The sequence below is a fragment of the Ranitomeya variabilis genome, chromosome 8 (genome assembly GCF_051348905.1).
Source record: "Ranitomeya variabilis isolate aRanVar5 chromosome 8, aRanVar5.hap1, whole genome shotgun sequence".
NCBI lineage: Eukaryota > Metazoa > Chordata > Amphibia > Anura > Dendrobatidae > Ranitomeya > Ranitomeya variabilis.
Genome location: NC_135239.1, coordinates 144,361,027 through 144,376,964, shown reverse-complemented (window position 1 = coordinate 144,376,964; position 15,938 = coordinate 144,361,027). Strand labels below are relative to the sequence as shown.

General features: G+C 44.0%; 2 protein-coding genes across 2 annotated transcripts in view; both read left to right on the top strand.

The window, feature by feature from the left end:
* Positions 1-15,938, top strand: part of SLC25A17 (solute carrier family 25 member 17) — a 156,309-nt gene that overhangs the window by 74,499 nt on the left and 65,872 nt on the right. The window lies entirely within an intron of this gene.
* Positions 5,957-10,021, top strand: LOC143788227 (uncharacterized). The gene is made up of 4 exons (XM_077277737.1): positions 5,957-7,368; positions 7,674-7,872; positions 8,027-8,189; positions 9,001-10,021. Exons 1-4 carry the CDS (start codon positions 7,225-7,227, stop codon positions 9,968-9,970), a joined length of 1,476 nt encoding a protein of 491 aa, XP_077133852.1. The 5' UTR covers positions 5,957-7,224; the 3' UTR covers positions 9,971-10,021.

Below are 15,938 nucleotides of genomic sequence, written 5' to 3'. Positions count from 1 at the left end.
GTATACATACCCGCTGCCGTCTTCCCACCGGACCTTGACTCCGCTGCTCCTGCCCGGTCTGTGCCTCAGTAGAAGTGCTCTAAAAAAAAAAGGAAAAATCAAATTGTCACATGTGTTGATGTAACAGTGAATACTTACCAATCTGACGAGGCAAACACTCACCTCACTGACATGCTCCACTTCCGACTGACGTGGCTCAAACTCCTCACCAGATGAAGACTCCGAAGAAGACATTCTGAGGCATGTAGAAAGAAATAAATGGAAGAAATTAGGACATGTACAGCCAAAAAATAGAAAATAAAGGCATTGGTAGGATATACTCACATTGATCTGGGTCTTGTCCTCCAAAATGCGTCCTGCCAGTGTCTTGTCTTCTTCAGAGTCTGATGAGAAGTGTCCTGAAACTTTCCCCAACCTCCCTTTTATCACCTTGTTGGCAGGGGTTGTCTTATCAGTGTCCAGACATGGTTATCTTAAGGTACCTTCACACTAAACGGTATCGCTAGCGATCCGTGACGTTGCAGCGTCCTGGATAGCGATATCGTTGTGTTTGACAGGCAGCAGCGATCAGGATCCTGCTGTGCCATCGTTGGTCTTTGCTTAAAGTCCAGAACTTTATTTCGTCGCTGGATCTCCCGCAGACATCGCTGAATCGGTGTGTGTGACACCGATTCAGCGATGTCTTCACTGGTAACCAGGGTAAACATCGGGTTACTAAGCGCAGGGCCGCGCAGGGACTAAGCGCAGGGACTTCGGCATCGTTGGTCGCTGGAGAGCTGTCTGTGTGACAGCTCTCCAGCGACCACACAGCGACGCTGCAGCGATCGGCATCGTTGTCGATATCGCTGCAGCGTCGCTTAGTGTGAAGGTACCTTTAATGGAAACGCATGCGTTCAAAAACGCATGCAAACGCATGTACGCAAAACGCATGCGTTTCCATAGACATCAATGTATTTTTTGACGCAAATCAAACGCAAATGAACGCATGCGTTTTTTGAGGCAAAAAAACGCCTCTGAAAATTACTACATGTTGCATTTCTGCAAAAGAACGCATGCTGCAAAAAACGCATGCGTCGTTAAACGCGGCCAAACGCGTACAAAAAACGCATGCGTTTTTAATGTTAGCCCCTTCCCGACCTTTGACGCATACGCTGCGTCATGAAAGTCTGTGCCAATCCGACCTATGACGCAGCGTATGCGTCATGGAATGATCGCGTCCCTGCAGATCGGGTGAAAGGGTTAACTCCAATCTCACCCGATCTGCAGAGACAGGGGGAGTGGTGCTTCAGCCCAGGGGGGGTGGCTTCACCCCCCCCCCGTGGCTACGATCGCTCTGATTGGCTGTTGAAAGTGAAACTGCCAATCAGAGCGATTTGTAATATTTCACCTAAAAAACTGGTGAAATATTACAATCCAGCCATGGCCGATGCTGCAATAGCATCGGCCATGGCTGGAAATACTAAAGTGACCCCCCCCCCACACCCACCGATCGCCCCCCCAGTCCTCCGTTATGGGGTCCGGTCCCCTCCGTCCGCCTGCCGGCTCCCCCGTCCTCCTGTCCGCTCCCTCCTTGTTTGGATTCACCCCCCCTGTGGTCCGATTACCCCCCCTGTGCTCCGATCCACCCCCCCACCACCCCTTCATACTTACCGATCCTCCCGGTGTCCGTACGTCTCCTCGCTGGGCGCCGCCATCTTCCAAAATGTCGGGCGCATGCTCAGTGCGCCCGCCGAATCTGCCAGCCGGCAGATTCCTTACAGGTACATTTTGATCGCTGTGGTAGGTTCTATCACAGCGATCAAAATAAAAAAAAATAATAAATAAACCCCCCTTTATCACCCCCATAGGTAGGGACAATAATAAAATAAAGAAAATATTTTTATTTTTTTTTCGTTTTCCACTAGGGTTAGGGTTAGAACAAGGGGTAGGGGTAGGGTTAGGGTTACGGGTAGGGTTAGGGTTAGGGTTATGGCATGTGCACACAGTGCGGATTTGGCTGCGGATCCGCAGCGGATTGCCGCGGATCCGCAGCGGATTGGCCGCAGATATGCAGCGGATTGGCCGCGAATTCGTAGCAGTTTTCCATCAGGTTTACAGTACCATGTACACCTATGGAAAACCAAATCCACTGTGCCCATGGTGCGGAAAATTCCGTGCAGAAACACTGCGTTGTATTTTCCGCAGCATGTCAATTCTTTGTGCGGATTCCGCAGCGTTTTACACCTGTTCCTCAATAGGAATCCGCAGGTGAAATCCGCACAAAAAAACACTGGAAATCTGCTGTAAATCTGCAGGTAAAACGCAGTGCCTTTAACCTGCAGATTTTTCAAAAATCGTGCTGAAAAATCTCACACGAATCCGCAACGTGGGCACATAGACTTAGGGTTAGGGTTGGAATTAGAGTTAGGGTTGGAATTAGGGCTAGGGTTGGAAATAGGGTTAAGATTAGGCTTGTGGTTAGGGTTACGGATAGGGTTAGGGGTGTGTTGGGGTTACAGTTGTGGTTAGGGTTGGGATTAGGGTTAGGGTTGGGATTAGGGTTAGGATTAGGGTTAGGGTTGGAATTAGGGTTACAGGTGTGTTGCGGTTAGGGTTGTGGTTAGGGGTGTGTTGGGGTTAGGGTTGTGATTAGGGTTATGGCTACAGTTGGGATTAGGATTAGGGGTGTGTTGGGGTTAGTGTTGAAGTTAGAATTGAGGGGTTTCCACTGTTTAGGCACATCAGGGGTCTCCAAACGCAACATGGCGCCACCATTGATTCCAGCCAATCTTGCGTTCAAAAAGTCAAATGGTGCTCCCTCCCTTCCAAGCCCCAACGTGCGCCCAAACCGTGGTTTGCCCCCACATTTGGGGTACCAGCGTACTCAGGACAAACTGGGCAACAACTGTTGGGGTCCAATTTCTCCTGTTACCCTTGCAAAAATAAAAAATTACTTGCTAAAACATAATTTTTGAGGAAAGAACAATTATTTTTTATTTTCACGGCTCTGCGTTATAAACTTCTGTGAAGCACTTGGGGGTTGAAAGTGCTCACCACACATCTAGATAAGTTCCTTGGGGGGTCTAGTTTCCAAAATGGGGTCACTTGTGGGGTGTTTCTACTGTTTAGGCATATCAGGGGCTCTGCAAATGCAACGTGACGCCCGCAGACCATTCCATCAAAGTCTGCATTTCAAATGCCACTACTCCCCTTCCGAGCCCCGGCATATGCCCAAACAGTGGTCTACCCCCACATATGGGGTATCAGCATACTCACAACAAACTGGGCAACAAATATTGGGGTCCAATTTCTCCTGTTACCCTTGTGAAAATAAAAAATTGCTTGCTAAAACATCTTTTTTGAGGAAAGAAAAATGATTTTTTATTTTCACGGCTCTGCGTTGTAAACTTCTGTGAAGCACTTGGGGGTTGAACGTGCTCACCACACATCTAGATAAGTTCCTTGGGGGGTCTAGTTTCCAAAATGGGGTCAATTGTGGGGGGTTTCTACTGTTTAGGCATATCAGGGGCTCTGCACACGTAACATGATGCCCGCAGACCATTCCATCAAAGTCTGCATTCCTAAACGTCACTACTTCCATTCCGAGCCCCGGCATATGTCCAAACAGTGGTTTACCCCCGCATATGGGGTATCAGCGTACTCAGGAGAAACTGGACAACAACTTTTGGGGTCCAATTTCTCCTGTTACCCTTGGGAAAATAAAAAATTGTGGGCTAAAAAATCATTTTTGAGAAAAGAAAAATTATTTTTTATTTTCATGGCTCTGCGTTATAAACTTCTGTGAAGCACTTGGGGGTTCAAAGTGCTCACCACACATCTAGATTAGTTCCTTGGGAGGTCTAGTTTCCAAAATGGGGTCACTTGTGCGGGAGCTCCAATGTTTAGGCACACAGGGGCTCTCCAAACGCGACATGGTGTCCGCTAATGATTGGAGCTAATTTTCCATTCAAAAAGCCAAATGGCGTGCCTTCCCTTCCGAGCCCTGCCGTGCTCCCAAACAGTGGTTTACCCCCACATATGGGGTATCATCGTACTCAGGACAAACTGGACAACAACATTTGGGGTCCAATTTCTCCTATTACCCTTGGGAAAATAAAAAATTCTGGGCTAAAACATCTTTTTTGAGGAAAGAAAAATTATTTTTTATTTTCACGGCTCTGCGTTATAAACTTCTGTGAAGCACCTGGGGGTTATAAGTGCTCACTATGCATCTAGATAAGTTCCTTGGGGGGTCTAGTTTCCAAAATGGGGTCACTTGTAGGGGAGCTCCAATGTTTAGGCACACAGGGGCTCTCCAAACGCGACATGGTGTCCGCTAACGATGGAGATAATTTTTCATTCAAAAAGTCAAATGGCGCTCCTTCCCTTCCGAGCCTTACCATGTGCCCAAACAGTGGTTTACCCCCACATGTGAGGTATTGGTGTACTCAGGAGAAATTGTCCAACAAATTTTAGGATCTATTTTATCCTGTTGCCCATGTGAAAATGAAAAAATTGAGGCTAAAATAATTTTTTTGTGAAAAAAAAGTACTTTTTCATTTTTACGGAACAATTTGTGAAGCACCTGGGGGTTTAAAGTGCTCACTATGCTTCTAGATAAGTTCCTTTGGGGGTCTAGTTTCCAAAATGGGGTCACTTGTGGGGGAGCTCCAATGTTTAGGCACACGGGGGCTCTCAAAACGCGACATGGTGTCCGCTAAAGATTGGAGCCAATTTTTCATTCAAAAAGTCAAATGGCGCTCCTTCCCTTCCGAGCCCTGCCGTGCGCCCAAACAGTGGTTTACCCCCACATATGAGGTATCAGCGTACTCAGGACGAATTGGACAACAACGTCCATGGTCCAGTTTCTCCTTTTACCCTTGGGAAAATAAAAAAATTGTTGCTAAAAGATCATTTTTGTGACTAAAAAGTTAAATGTTCATTTTTTACTTCCATGTTGCTTCTGCTGCTGTGAAACACCTGAAGGGTTAATAAACTTCTTGAATGTGGTTCCCTAAAAAAAAATGGTTTTGTAAATTTTGTTGTAAAAATGAGAAATCACTGGTCAAATTTTAACCCTTATAACTTCCTAGCAAAAAAAAAAATTTGTTTCCAAAATTGTGCTGATGTAAAGTAGACATGTGGGAAATGTTATTTATTAACTATTTTGTGTAACATAACTCTCTGGTTTAACAGAATAAAAATTAAAAATGTGAAAATTGCGAAATTTTCAAAATTTTCGCCAAATTTCCGTTTTTTTCACAAATAAACTCAGAAATTATCGACCTAAATTTACCACTAACATGAAGCCCAATATGTCACGAAAAAACAATCAGAATCGCTAGGATCCGTTGAAGCGTTCCGGAGTTATTACCTCATAAAGGGACACTGGTCAGAATTGCAAAAAACGGCAAGGTCATTAAAGCCAAAATAGGCTGGGTCATGAAGGGGTTAAACATAGGGGAAAAAACGCATGCTTTTTTTTGTAAAAACGCTGCAGATCAAAACGCAAGTGTGAAACCAGCTTTAGGCTACGTTCACATTTGCGGTGTGCGCCGCAGCGTCGTCGCCGCAAGAAAACGCATGCGTCGTGCGGCCCTATCTTTAACATTGGCGCCGCATGTACATGCGTTGTCATGCGTTAGGGCGCACCTGTCAGGTTGCGGCAAACGCAACATGTTGCATTTTTCGGGCGGCGCTGACCTTTTAAAAAACACATGCGTCGTGTTTGCGTCGTCGATGCGCCTTTTCCCCCATTGACTTGTATTGACAACGCAAACGACGCAAGTACTTGCGTCGTGGTGCGTTGTACGACGCATGCGTTGTCAAATAAAAAATGCAAAACATTGTCTAGACTTTGTCTAGACACTAAAAAAACACTATATATATATATATATATATATATATATATATATATATATATATATATATATATATATATATATATATATATATATATATATATATATATAAAAAGGGGGGTTGCCATTGTCTTTCACAAGGCTATCCAGACAAGACACAGAGAGGAGAATCTGCTTGCCAAACCTGTAAGTATATATTTCTCTTTGCATATTTTTTATTCTGTGTTTTATTTCTTGATTTTGATTTAATTTGTGCAATGTTTGGTCTGTGCTATTGTACGGTTATGGCACTGTGGGTTGTATTTAATTTTTTTTTTTTTTTAATCTGGTTCTGATGTACTTCTGGCGTTATATGATGGCGTTTATTGTCTTCGGCCTTGCTTGGTTTTGGATTGGTTTTAATGGATTTTGGGTTGTTCTGGTGTCATGCGGTTGTTCAATGTCTTTTTTTTGGCTGATTTTTTCTTGTTAAATTTCTGGTGCATGTTTTTCTGGTTTCTATTGTTGGGGGTAACCGTATGGCGTTTTCTTGGCTCATGTCTTGCTGTGTTTTATTATGCTGTTGGCATTTTTTTTTCTTTCCTTGAGTGTCTTTTCTTGCTGGTGGGGGGGCTACATTTATGATGTTTCATTTGTATTGTATTGTTCCGTGCTGCTATATTATTTTCAATTGTATTTTCCCTTTTTTTTTTTTTTATCTCTGATGGTTTTACGTCGTTTTACGTATGGCATATATCTCCTTTCTTGACTGTTTGCATTGCCAAGTGTGTAGTATAATGTTTTTTTTTTTTTTTGTTTTTTTTTGGTGGGGCCCTTTTTTTTTAATTTCATGTGTTTTCTTTTCTATTTGACTATGGTTTTTCTTTTGGTTGCTGTATATTGTAACAGCGGTTGTCCCGTAATGTTTATTGCTTATTATCTAGAATGGTATTTTTCGCCTTTTTCTGATGTATTTCTGTGGTTAGATGTCACCAGATGGTGTTGTTTTGGATCATGTCTTGTTGTAATTGTAAAGTATGGCGTTCATTAGTTTGCTATTTCATTGTGCCTTTTTTTTTCCTCTAAGGTTTTTTTTTGAAGTTTTTATATTTAAAAATTTGGACATAGGTGTCTATTTTTGCTTAATTTTGTTTGGGTCTATTCTTGTATTGTTTCTTCTATTGTATTCTCTTGCAATGTATGGCGTTGTGGTGTCGCTTTTTGAGTTTGCATTGTCCTATCAGTCAACAGTCAATTGTGGTTGTTTTAATGTTTTGGGCCTATTTTATTGTGTGTGGCATTGGATGTGATTTTTTGCTCATTTTTTCATTGCAGAACAAACTTGCAAGAATGCCAAGTTCATCAGCATCTGGCCAATCGGCGCGGGGGAGTGCGGTGAGTAATTATGTCCAGTTGCTTACTATTCGCTGCCATTTGTAGCATTGACAATAATTTTTGTATACAATTTTTACAGGCTTCTTCAAGTGAGGGGGAAGGCAGTCAGCGGGAGCAGAGAGCTCGGGGCCAAGGTGTGGCGTCAGGACGGCAAGTGAGTATATATATTTTTTTTTTGAGTAGCATCCTGCTGTGAGGAACATTACATTTGAGTAGCATCCTGCTTTCACTAGGGATGTTTACTAAGCTCAATTACATATAGCTTTTCAGGGCAGCAAGTATTGGTGGAAGGTAACATAAAGTTGAACTCCCTGCACAAAAAAATTCCAAAATACAGGTGTAGAAACCATCAATATACATATATTGGCAAAGGATAGGGCAAAGGTACATATCATGACAGGTGCTGGTGGTTGTTAATATTTTCATATTTGTAACCTTAATGTTTTCTAATTTTTCTAGGTTTCACAACGGGACCCTGGAGATACTGAAATCGATGTGGACCTCCTGATCTCCAGCATCCAGGAGCGTGGCCCGTTGTGGGACAGCCGTGACCCCCGGCACATGGACCAGGTGGTGTTGAGGCGTTTGTGGGTAGAGGTGGCAAAGTCGCTGTGGGATGGCTTTGACAGTGCCTCAGCGAAGGACAAAGGCAACTTTCGTGAGTATTGCTGATACGCTGCTATGACCCATCTTGCCAGGATAAACACAACCGTGTGTGATGCGATCAACGCCTAAACTTTGCATCGCACACGGTTGTTTTATCCTTTTAAAATGCTAAATATGTAACCTTTTTTTTTTCTTTGCATTCACAGTTAAAAAGTTGAGGACCAGATGGCGATCCATGAAGGACCGTTTCAATAAGGGGCTCCGTACTGAGGAGGAGCAATCTCGTAGCGGTGCTGCTGCGGCCAAGTCGGTGCCCTATAAGTACAGCAGGGCACTACAGTTCCTAAGACCGATCCTTGGCCGCCGACAGTAAGTATTTTGTCCACATACCATATTGCCCAGCCACATTGTAAATTGCCCAGACACATAGCATATTGCACAGCCACATAGTACATTTCCCAGCCACGTACATTGTGCATCCACATAGTATATTGCCAGGCCACTATATCGCAGCCACATAGTACACGTTCTAGCCACGTATCCACATAGTATATTTCCCAGGCACATAGTGTATTGGCCATCCATGTAGTCAGCGTAGCATATTGGCCATCCACGTAACTTTTTCCCTAGTGGAATGGTATAGCCCATTAGTAATTTTTTTGGTTAAGCATGAATCCTTGTAGTCCATGACAGGTTACGTTCTGAGTCAGGGTAGTTCTGATCGCAGGAATAATGATGACGTCTCGATCACATGATCCTAACGTCATGGCCGTTCCTGCGATCAGATCAGCAAAGTCACTGTGTTTTTTTATTTTTTATTTTTTTTATTTTTACATTTTTATCTTGATTTTAAATGTTATACTATTTTTGCAGCATAGACAGTGTCAAGAAAGATTGTTTGACAAAAAATTTTTTGTAACGATGACAGAGGTATGCGGTAAAAATGTTTTGGCAGCGGGAATGAACAGTCATTTTCTGCCGTAGGTATGTCCATGATTGTTATCGTCAGCCATAACGGTCAGCTGGCGATAACAATCAGCAATTTATTATAGGCCACACAGACTGAGAGACAGGGGATTGTAATGTATTGTTGTGTCATGTAATGTTAATTTTGTTACAGAAGTTGGCGTATGTGATAGGTTATTAATTGAAGACTAATTTTTTCCTAATCTTTTCACAGGACGCACAGCAGCACCCTCGAGAGAGCTCGCCCCGCAGGAGCGGACCTTCATGAATCGCCATCTGACCCGTCACAGCCCTCCCACAGCGACAGCAGGCTTGCACCACCATCTGGAGAACCGGCAGCTGGTCCATCAGGTGTTCCCCTGCCCGAGGCCTCTGGCGCACCTTCGTTCGGGAATTCCCGACAGCGCCAGCGGGCCTCGGACAGGCCAGCCATGCCCGAATTTTTGCATTTGAGCACGGTTTTCCAGAACTGTTTCAAGGCGTTGAGCGATAAAATGGACACTCGTCTGTCCAATATTGACCGGCGCCTTGAAACTATGGAATCCGAGCTCTCGAGTCCGGCCAAACATTTTTTTAGTACCATTGCTAAGGGCATGGTGGAACACCTTACGCCGGAACTCCAGATTTCGGTGATGCAGGCCTGCAACACTGCCTACGTGAGGGCTCTGCAGCAGGCTCGGGTCATGCAGTCAGCGACAATGCCCGTAGTGCCGTCGCTGGCTAGCATGACTCCGACTCCTGCTGCAGAGCCACTCCAGCCACCCCACCGAGGTCCACGTGCCGAGCGACGCCAGCACAGGCACCATAGGATTGTGCCGCCGACTCCTGCTTTTGCCAGGCCCTCATCCTCCCGTAGCCGTCATTCTGGGGGAGCTGCCGCGGGAGAGAGGAAAAGAAGGAAGAGGACACACACGGAGGCTCTGGCTGCTCCAATACCGACACCGAGGACGCGTCGGGGCTCTAGTCGCAGCAGGAGCAGCCAGGGCCAACCAAGAAGCTGGCAAAGGCTTGTGTTGCCTCCTCCCTCCCCTACAGATGTGCCGGTTTCCCCAGTATACCCTGCGGAGGGTTTGGACCTTCCTTCTAGTCTCCTGGACTCGGACTCCGCATCCTCTTCCTCTCCCCGTTCCCAACCACCAGAGACTTACCGTTCACCGCTGGTAGCGGAGGTTGATACCCCCTAAGTTTCTTTCCCCTTTTTTTTTCTGTTTCCCCCGCAATAAAAATTGTTTGTTTTAAAACTTTGTTCTTATTTTCCAGTATACTTCTCGGCAAGTCACGCCGTGCGCTGTCTACACATATTTTGTGCTTCAAACACGTCATATATGCACTGTCAGACACTATTTTTACAATTTTTAATTTGCCTTTTTTTGGGTGTCTCTCATTGCTGTATGAGGTGTTTACAAACACTAAAGTGTATGAGGTGTTTTCAAACACTAAGGGTATGTGTCCACGCTCAGGAGTGCATCAGGATTTGGTCATGATTTTACATCAGTATTTGTAAGCCAAAACCAGGAGTGGGTGATAAATACAGAAGTGGAGCATATGTTTCTATTCTACTTTTCCTCTAATTGTTCCACTCCTGGTTTTGGCTTTCAAATACTGATGAAAAATCCTGACAAAATCCGGATGCAATCCTGAACGTGGACACATACCGTAAAGGTACCTTCACACTTAACAATGCTGCAGCGAAACAGACAATGATGCAGATCACTGCAGCATGGCTATTTGGTCGCTGGAGAGCTGTCTGTGTGACAGCTCACCAGCGAACAACGATGCTGAGGTCCCTAGGTAATCAGGGTAAACATCGGGTTGCTAAGCGCAGGGCCGCGCTTCCGTTGTTTACCCTGGTTACCAGTGTTAAATGTAAAAAAAAAAACAGTACATATACTCACAATCGCGTCCCCCGGCGTCAGCTTCCCTGCACTGACTGAGTGACGGCCCTAACAGCAGAGTGGTCACATCACCGCTGTGCTGTGCATTCACTTTACGGCCGGCGCTCAGTCAGTGCAGAAAGCGGACGCCGGGGGACGCGAAGATGAGTATATGTACTGTTTGGTTTTTTTTAACTTTCACACTGGTAAACAGGGTAAATATCAGGTTACTAAGCGCCGCCCTACGCTTAGTAACCCGATATTTACCCTGATTACCATTGTAAAACATCGCTGGTATCGTTGTTTTTGCTGTCAAACACAACGATACACGGCGATCTGACAAACAAATAAATATGTTATATGGTATGGTATAAATTTGTTCTTTGAAGCAGGGTAGAAAACTGAAGAAAAATTTTTTATTAAACAACAACATTTTAAAAACAAAGGGTTCCAAGTTTTTTAGATAAGGCACATTACAATTGTGAACTATAGGTAGATGCCAAATTTCACATAACCAAACCAACCTATACGGATTACATTTATTGCACATTTACTGGAGAATTAGTTTATTATTATATTACATTTTTAGCATAGTCACAGTAGAGGTATTTATTGGTGTAGTTAAAACCAGAATACAGTCCAACAGTAACTTACTACACCATTTGATCTTGCCATGACACACGGCCAACATCTGACACAAAATAGGCCGCAAAACGATCCCTCATCTGCGCAATTTCCACACTTGTCCTCAGAGGATGATCATGGTAATCGGGCAATGGGTTGGCTATAGGTTCATCGAGTTCCACATTCAGTCTCTCTTTGGCCATAATGTAATTGTGGAGAACCACACAAGCTTTTACCACCTCATCCACTGTTTCAATTTTAAGATTAATGGCGGATCCTAATATACGCCATTTGGAGACAAGGATGCCAAAGGCGCACTCCACAGTCCTTCTGGCCTTGGACAGTCTGTAATTGAAAACCCTTTTTGAATGGTCCAAGCCCCGACTGGAGTAGGGTTTCAATAGGTTGGCAGACATTTGGAATGCCTCATCCCCAACCACAACAAATGGCATCGCAGGGCCTTCGGTGTGGGGAAGAGGTCGTGGCTGTGGGAAATTAAAATTGTTGCCATATAATTTTTGGCCCATATCCGACTCTTTAAATGTGCGTGAGTCATTTGCACGGCCAAACGCACCAATGTCCACTGCGAGAAAACGGCAGTCCGCACCGGCAATTGCCATAAGCACAGTTGAAAAGTATTTTTTGTAATTGTAGAAAAGGGATCCACTTTTCGCAGGCTTGGTAATCCGAATGTGCATTCCGTCCACTGCGCCAATACAGTTTGGAAAAGAACACACTTGCTCAAATTTCTGTGCGTTGGCCTCCCAGATTTCACTTGTGGGGACGGGTAAAAATTCCTCCCGGCGATTATCCCACAAAGCGCGGCATGTCTCAGCAATAATTCCGGAAAGAGTGGAGACTCCAATCCGGAACTGAAAATGGAGTGATCTCAAGGTCTCTCCGGTAGCCAGGAAACTGCCAAGAAGATAAATAAAGAAATTACATTAAAGTACATTGCAATTTATAAAAGTACATTGGCCATACCAAACCCAAAATAAATTATAAAAAAAAGATAAACAAAGGGAAGAACATATCACAGTCATTCAAACAGCTATGTACCGTAGAGTCACCAGCAGCCGTTCCTCTGCGGAAATAGCTCTCCAGAGCTGCGTGTCCTGCCTGCTAATGGATCCTTCCACCCGACGCAGAAGATAGCGGAAGCTGTCCTGAGACATCCTGGTATACTCAAAATATTTCTCCAGGTTGTCATTCAGTTCGCCAAACAAGCAATGGTATGCTCCACGGCTCTCCCGGACTTCCACGATAGGGTCTATCCAAAAGCGGCGACGACTCCATCTCCGTTTTTCCCTTTGATGAAAACAGGCGACAGCATAGGCATTAGCCAAGGCAAATTCCATCTCCATATCCATGTAGATACTGTCCATGGGACGCTCCATCATGAATACCAGCAAAATGGGAGGAATTCATCTCTGCCAGGGTATATATACACAATTACATAACACCAACCCTCTTCTAGCCATTGGTGGTCCTTATCTAGTGTGTAGACCCTTTTTTTTTTTTTTGATGATGAAGAATGACTCACTGTAGGAAAACGCATGCGTCGAAAAACGCAGCGTTTTTTGGTCAAAACGCAACTGCGTTGCTACTGCGTTTTTGATGCGTTGTGCGTTGCGACGACGCTGCGGCGCACAACGCAAATGCGAACGTAGACTTACACAGCTGGATCTTCTTAGAAAAGAGTTGAGCAGAAGGTTATTTTTAACTTTAAACACAGTCCAATGGATAGAGCTGTTCATACAGCCATTAGAAGGAACTGGCATATTCTGCAGTCAGACCAAAGCCCCCGTCACACTAAGCGAGGTCGCTAGCGAGATCGCTGCTGTCACAAGTTTTGTGACGCAACAGCGACCTCAGTAGCGATCTCGCTATGTTTGACACGTAGCAGCGACCAGGCCCCTGCTGTGAGATCGCTGGTCGTGTCGGAATGGCCTGGACCTTTTTTTGATCGTTGAGGTCCCGCTGGGTAGCACACATCGCTGTGTTTGACACCTTACCAACGACCTCGTTGACTACAACGTCACACAGGACGTCCCTCATCGAGGTCTGAATCGTCATAATAACTGCCATGTGACAGGGTCACAACGACCAACGACATCGTTGTACAGGTCGCCGCATTGCTGCTGCGTCGTTGGGAAGATCTCACTGTTTGACATCTCACCAGCGACCACATAGCGACGCAGCAACGATCCCTGACAGGTCGTATCGTTGTCGGGATCGCTTTAGCGTCGCTAAGTGTGACGGGGCCTCAAGATTTAGCTAAAATAAATATCGGTAATCCACAATTTGCTTATAGACGCACACAAAATTTAGGGGATTTATTGGTGCATAGTCGCACTATACCGGAGGAAAAAAATTGGTTAAAAACCACCTCCAGCCCAAGAAATTATAAGTGCGGTAGCTGTAATTATTGCTGGTTTCATTTAACTCATAATCCTCTCAAAATAGGTCCCCTGGAACATAGAGTAAGAGACTTCATCTCATGTAAAAGTAAAAATGTGGTTTACATCCTCTATTGTCCCTGCTTTTTTTATTATATTGGGAAGCCTATTCGCCCTATGTTCACTAGGTTTAGAGAACACTTTAGTTCAATAACCTCAGGAAAAGGCTCCTTGCATCTTATTAGTCATATGAAGAAAAGTATGACGCTAATCCCAGGCTGTTGAGCTTTGCAGTCTTGGAAATAGTTAAGTACCCTTCGAGGGGAGGTAACCACAATAAGATTCTCTTGCAACATGAGGCTAAATGGATCATGAGAACAAACGCTCAGGGTCCAATGGGTCTGAATGATAAATTGGACATGTCTGTCTTTTTATAATTATTGCCTTCTGGTAGTTCTGTATTTATATGTGATTATTTCTTCTTTTTATATTGTATATTTTTATGCATATTATGTTATGTAAAGATTTGTGCTACGCAGATGGTTTAGGGTTTCCTATAAAGGAACCGACATGAGTCTTAATCACACACCTGGACCCGTTGAAGCGCCGTCCTGTTTTTTCCCTGCGCCCTCGTGTATACCAGCCGCCCTTGAGGCATGTCCGCAACGCACTAAGTGTGAGAATAAAAGGACTAGCAAAAGTGTAACAATGTTTTGAACTTTTGACTTTCAAGCTCCATATTTCACCATTCACTACACTACTGCTTTAATCATGATACTACCATCATTTAATAGACAATCATCTTGGCTATCTCATACATAAATTTAACTTGCAACTATTTAGCATGTGATTAGTTAAGCAGATTCTTGTCATGTCACTGCATTATTACTGTCTTGCTCCTGGTGGTGGAAAAATATTTTTCTACCTGGATACTGCAAAATACAACCTGCTCTCACATTTCTGAATAGCTCAGTGAGTTGTTAGGTTGGTTCTCAAGCAAAAGGTCACTGGTTTGAATCGAGGAGCAGCCATGAAATCATCCTGCTCATCGATGGCAGTCTCTCAGCCATGAAAATTGCCAAACTGCATCAAGTGAATGCCATGATAGTTGGAAGAATACGAAATGAAGTCCACTCATGCATTCAAAAGTCAAGAGGCTCATCACAAGGTCTAACAGTTCTGCTGCAATAAACACGGCAATGGCTGTGGCTCGTATGGATCGTAATAGTGAGATGGATATATATATATATATATATATACTGTGTGTGTATATATATATATATATATATATATATATATATATATATATATATATATATACGTACGTACGTAAGATTTTTCTGTATTTTCATGACTATGAAAATTGTACATTCACACTGAAGGCATCAAACCTATGAATTAACACATGTGGAATTATATACGTCACAAAAAAGTGTGAAACAACTGAAATTATGTCTTATATTCTAGGTTCTCCAAAGTAGCCACCTTTTGCTTTGATGACTGCTTTGCACACTCTTGACATTCTCTTGATGAGCTTCAAGAGGTAGTCACCTGGAATGGTTTTCACTTCACAGGTGTTCCCTGTCAGGTTTAATAAGTGGGATTTCTTGCCTTATAAATGGGGTTGGGACCATCAGTTGTGTTGTGCAGAAGTCTGGTGGATACACAGCTGATAGTGCTACTGAATAGACTGTTAGAATTTGTATTATGGCAAGAAAAAAGCAGCTAAGTAAAGAAAAATGAGTGGCCATCATTACTTTAAGAAATGATGATCAGTCAGTCCAAAAAATTGGGCAAAGTTTGAAAGTGTCCCCAAGTGCAGTGGCAAAAACCATCAAGCGCTACAAAGAACCTGGCTCACATGAGGACCGCCCCAGGAAAGGAAGACCAAGAGTCACCTCTGCTTCTGAGGATAAGTTTATCCGAGTCACCAGCCTCAGAAATCGCAGGTTAACAGGAGCTCAGATTAGAGATCAGGTCAATGCCACACAGAGTTCTAGCAGCAGACACATCTATAGAACAACTGTTAAGAGGAGACTTTGTGCAGCAGGCCTTCATGGTAAAATAGCTGCTAGGAAACCACTGCTAAGGACAGGCAACAAGCAGAAGAGACTTGTTTGGGCTAAAGAACACAAGGAATGGACATTAGACCAGTGGAAATATGTGCTTTGGTTTGATGAGTCCAAACTTGAGATCTTTGGTTCCAACCACCGTGTCTTTGTGCAACGCAGAAAAGGTGAACGGATGGACTCTAC

Excerpts from the sequence above, each read along its gene's own strand:
- LOC143788227 (XM_077277737.1), top strand. The coding sequence starts at position 7,225 with ATGTCCAGTTGCTTACTATTCGCTGCCATTTGTAGCATTGACAATAAT. Across the intron at positions 7,873-8,026 it reads GAAGGACAAAGGCAACTTTC|TTAAAAAGTTGAGGACCAGA; the intron begins GTGAGTATTGCT and ends TTGCATTCACAG. Across the intron at positions 8,190-9,000 it reads CCGATCCTTGGCCGCCGACA|GACGCACAGCAGCACCCTCG; the intron begins GTAAGTATTTTG and ends ATCTTTTCACAG.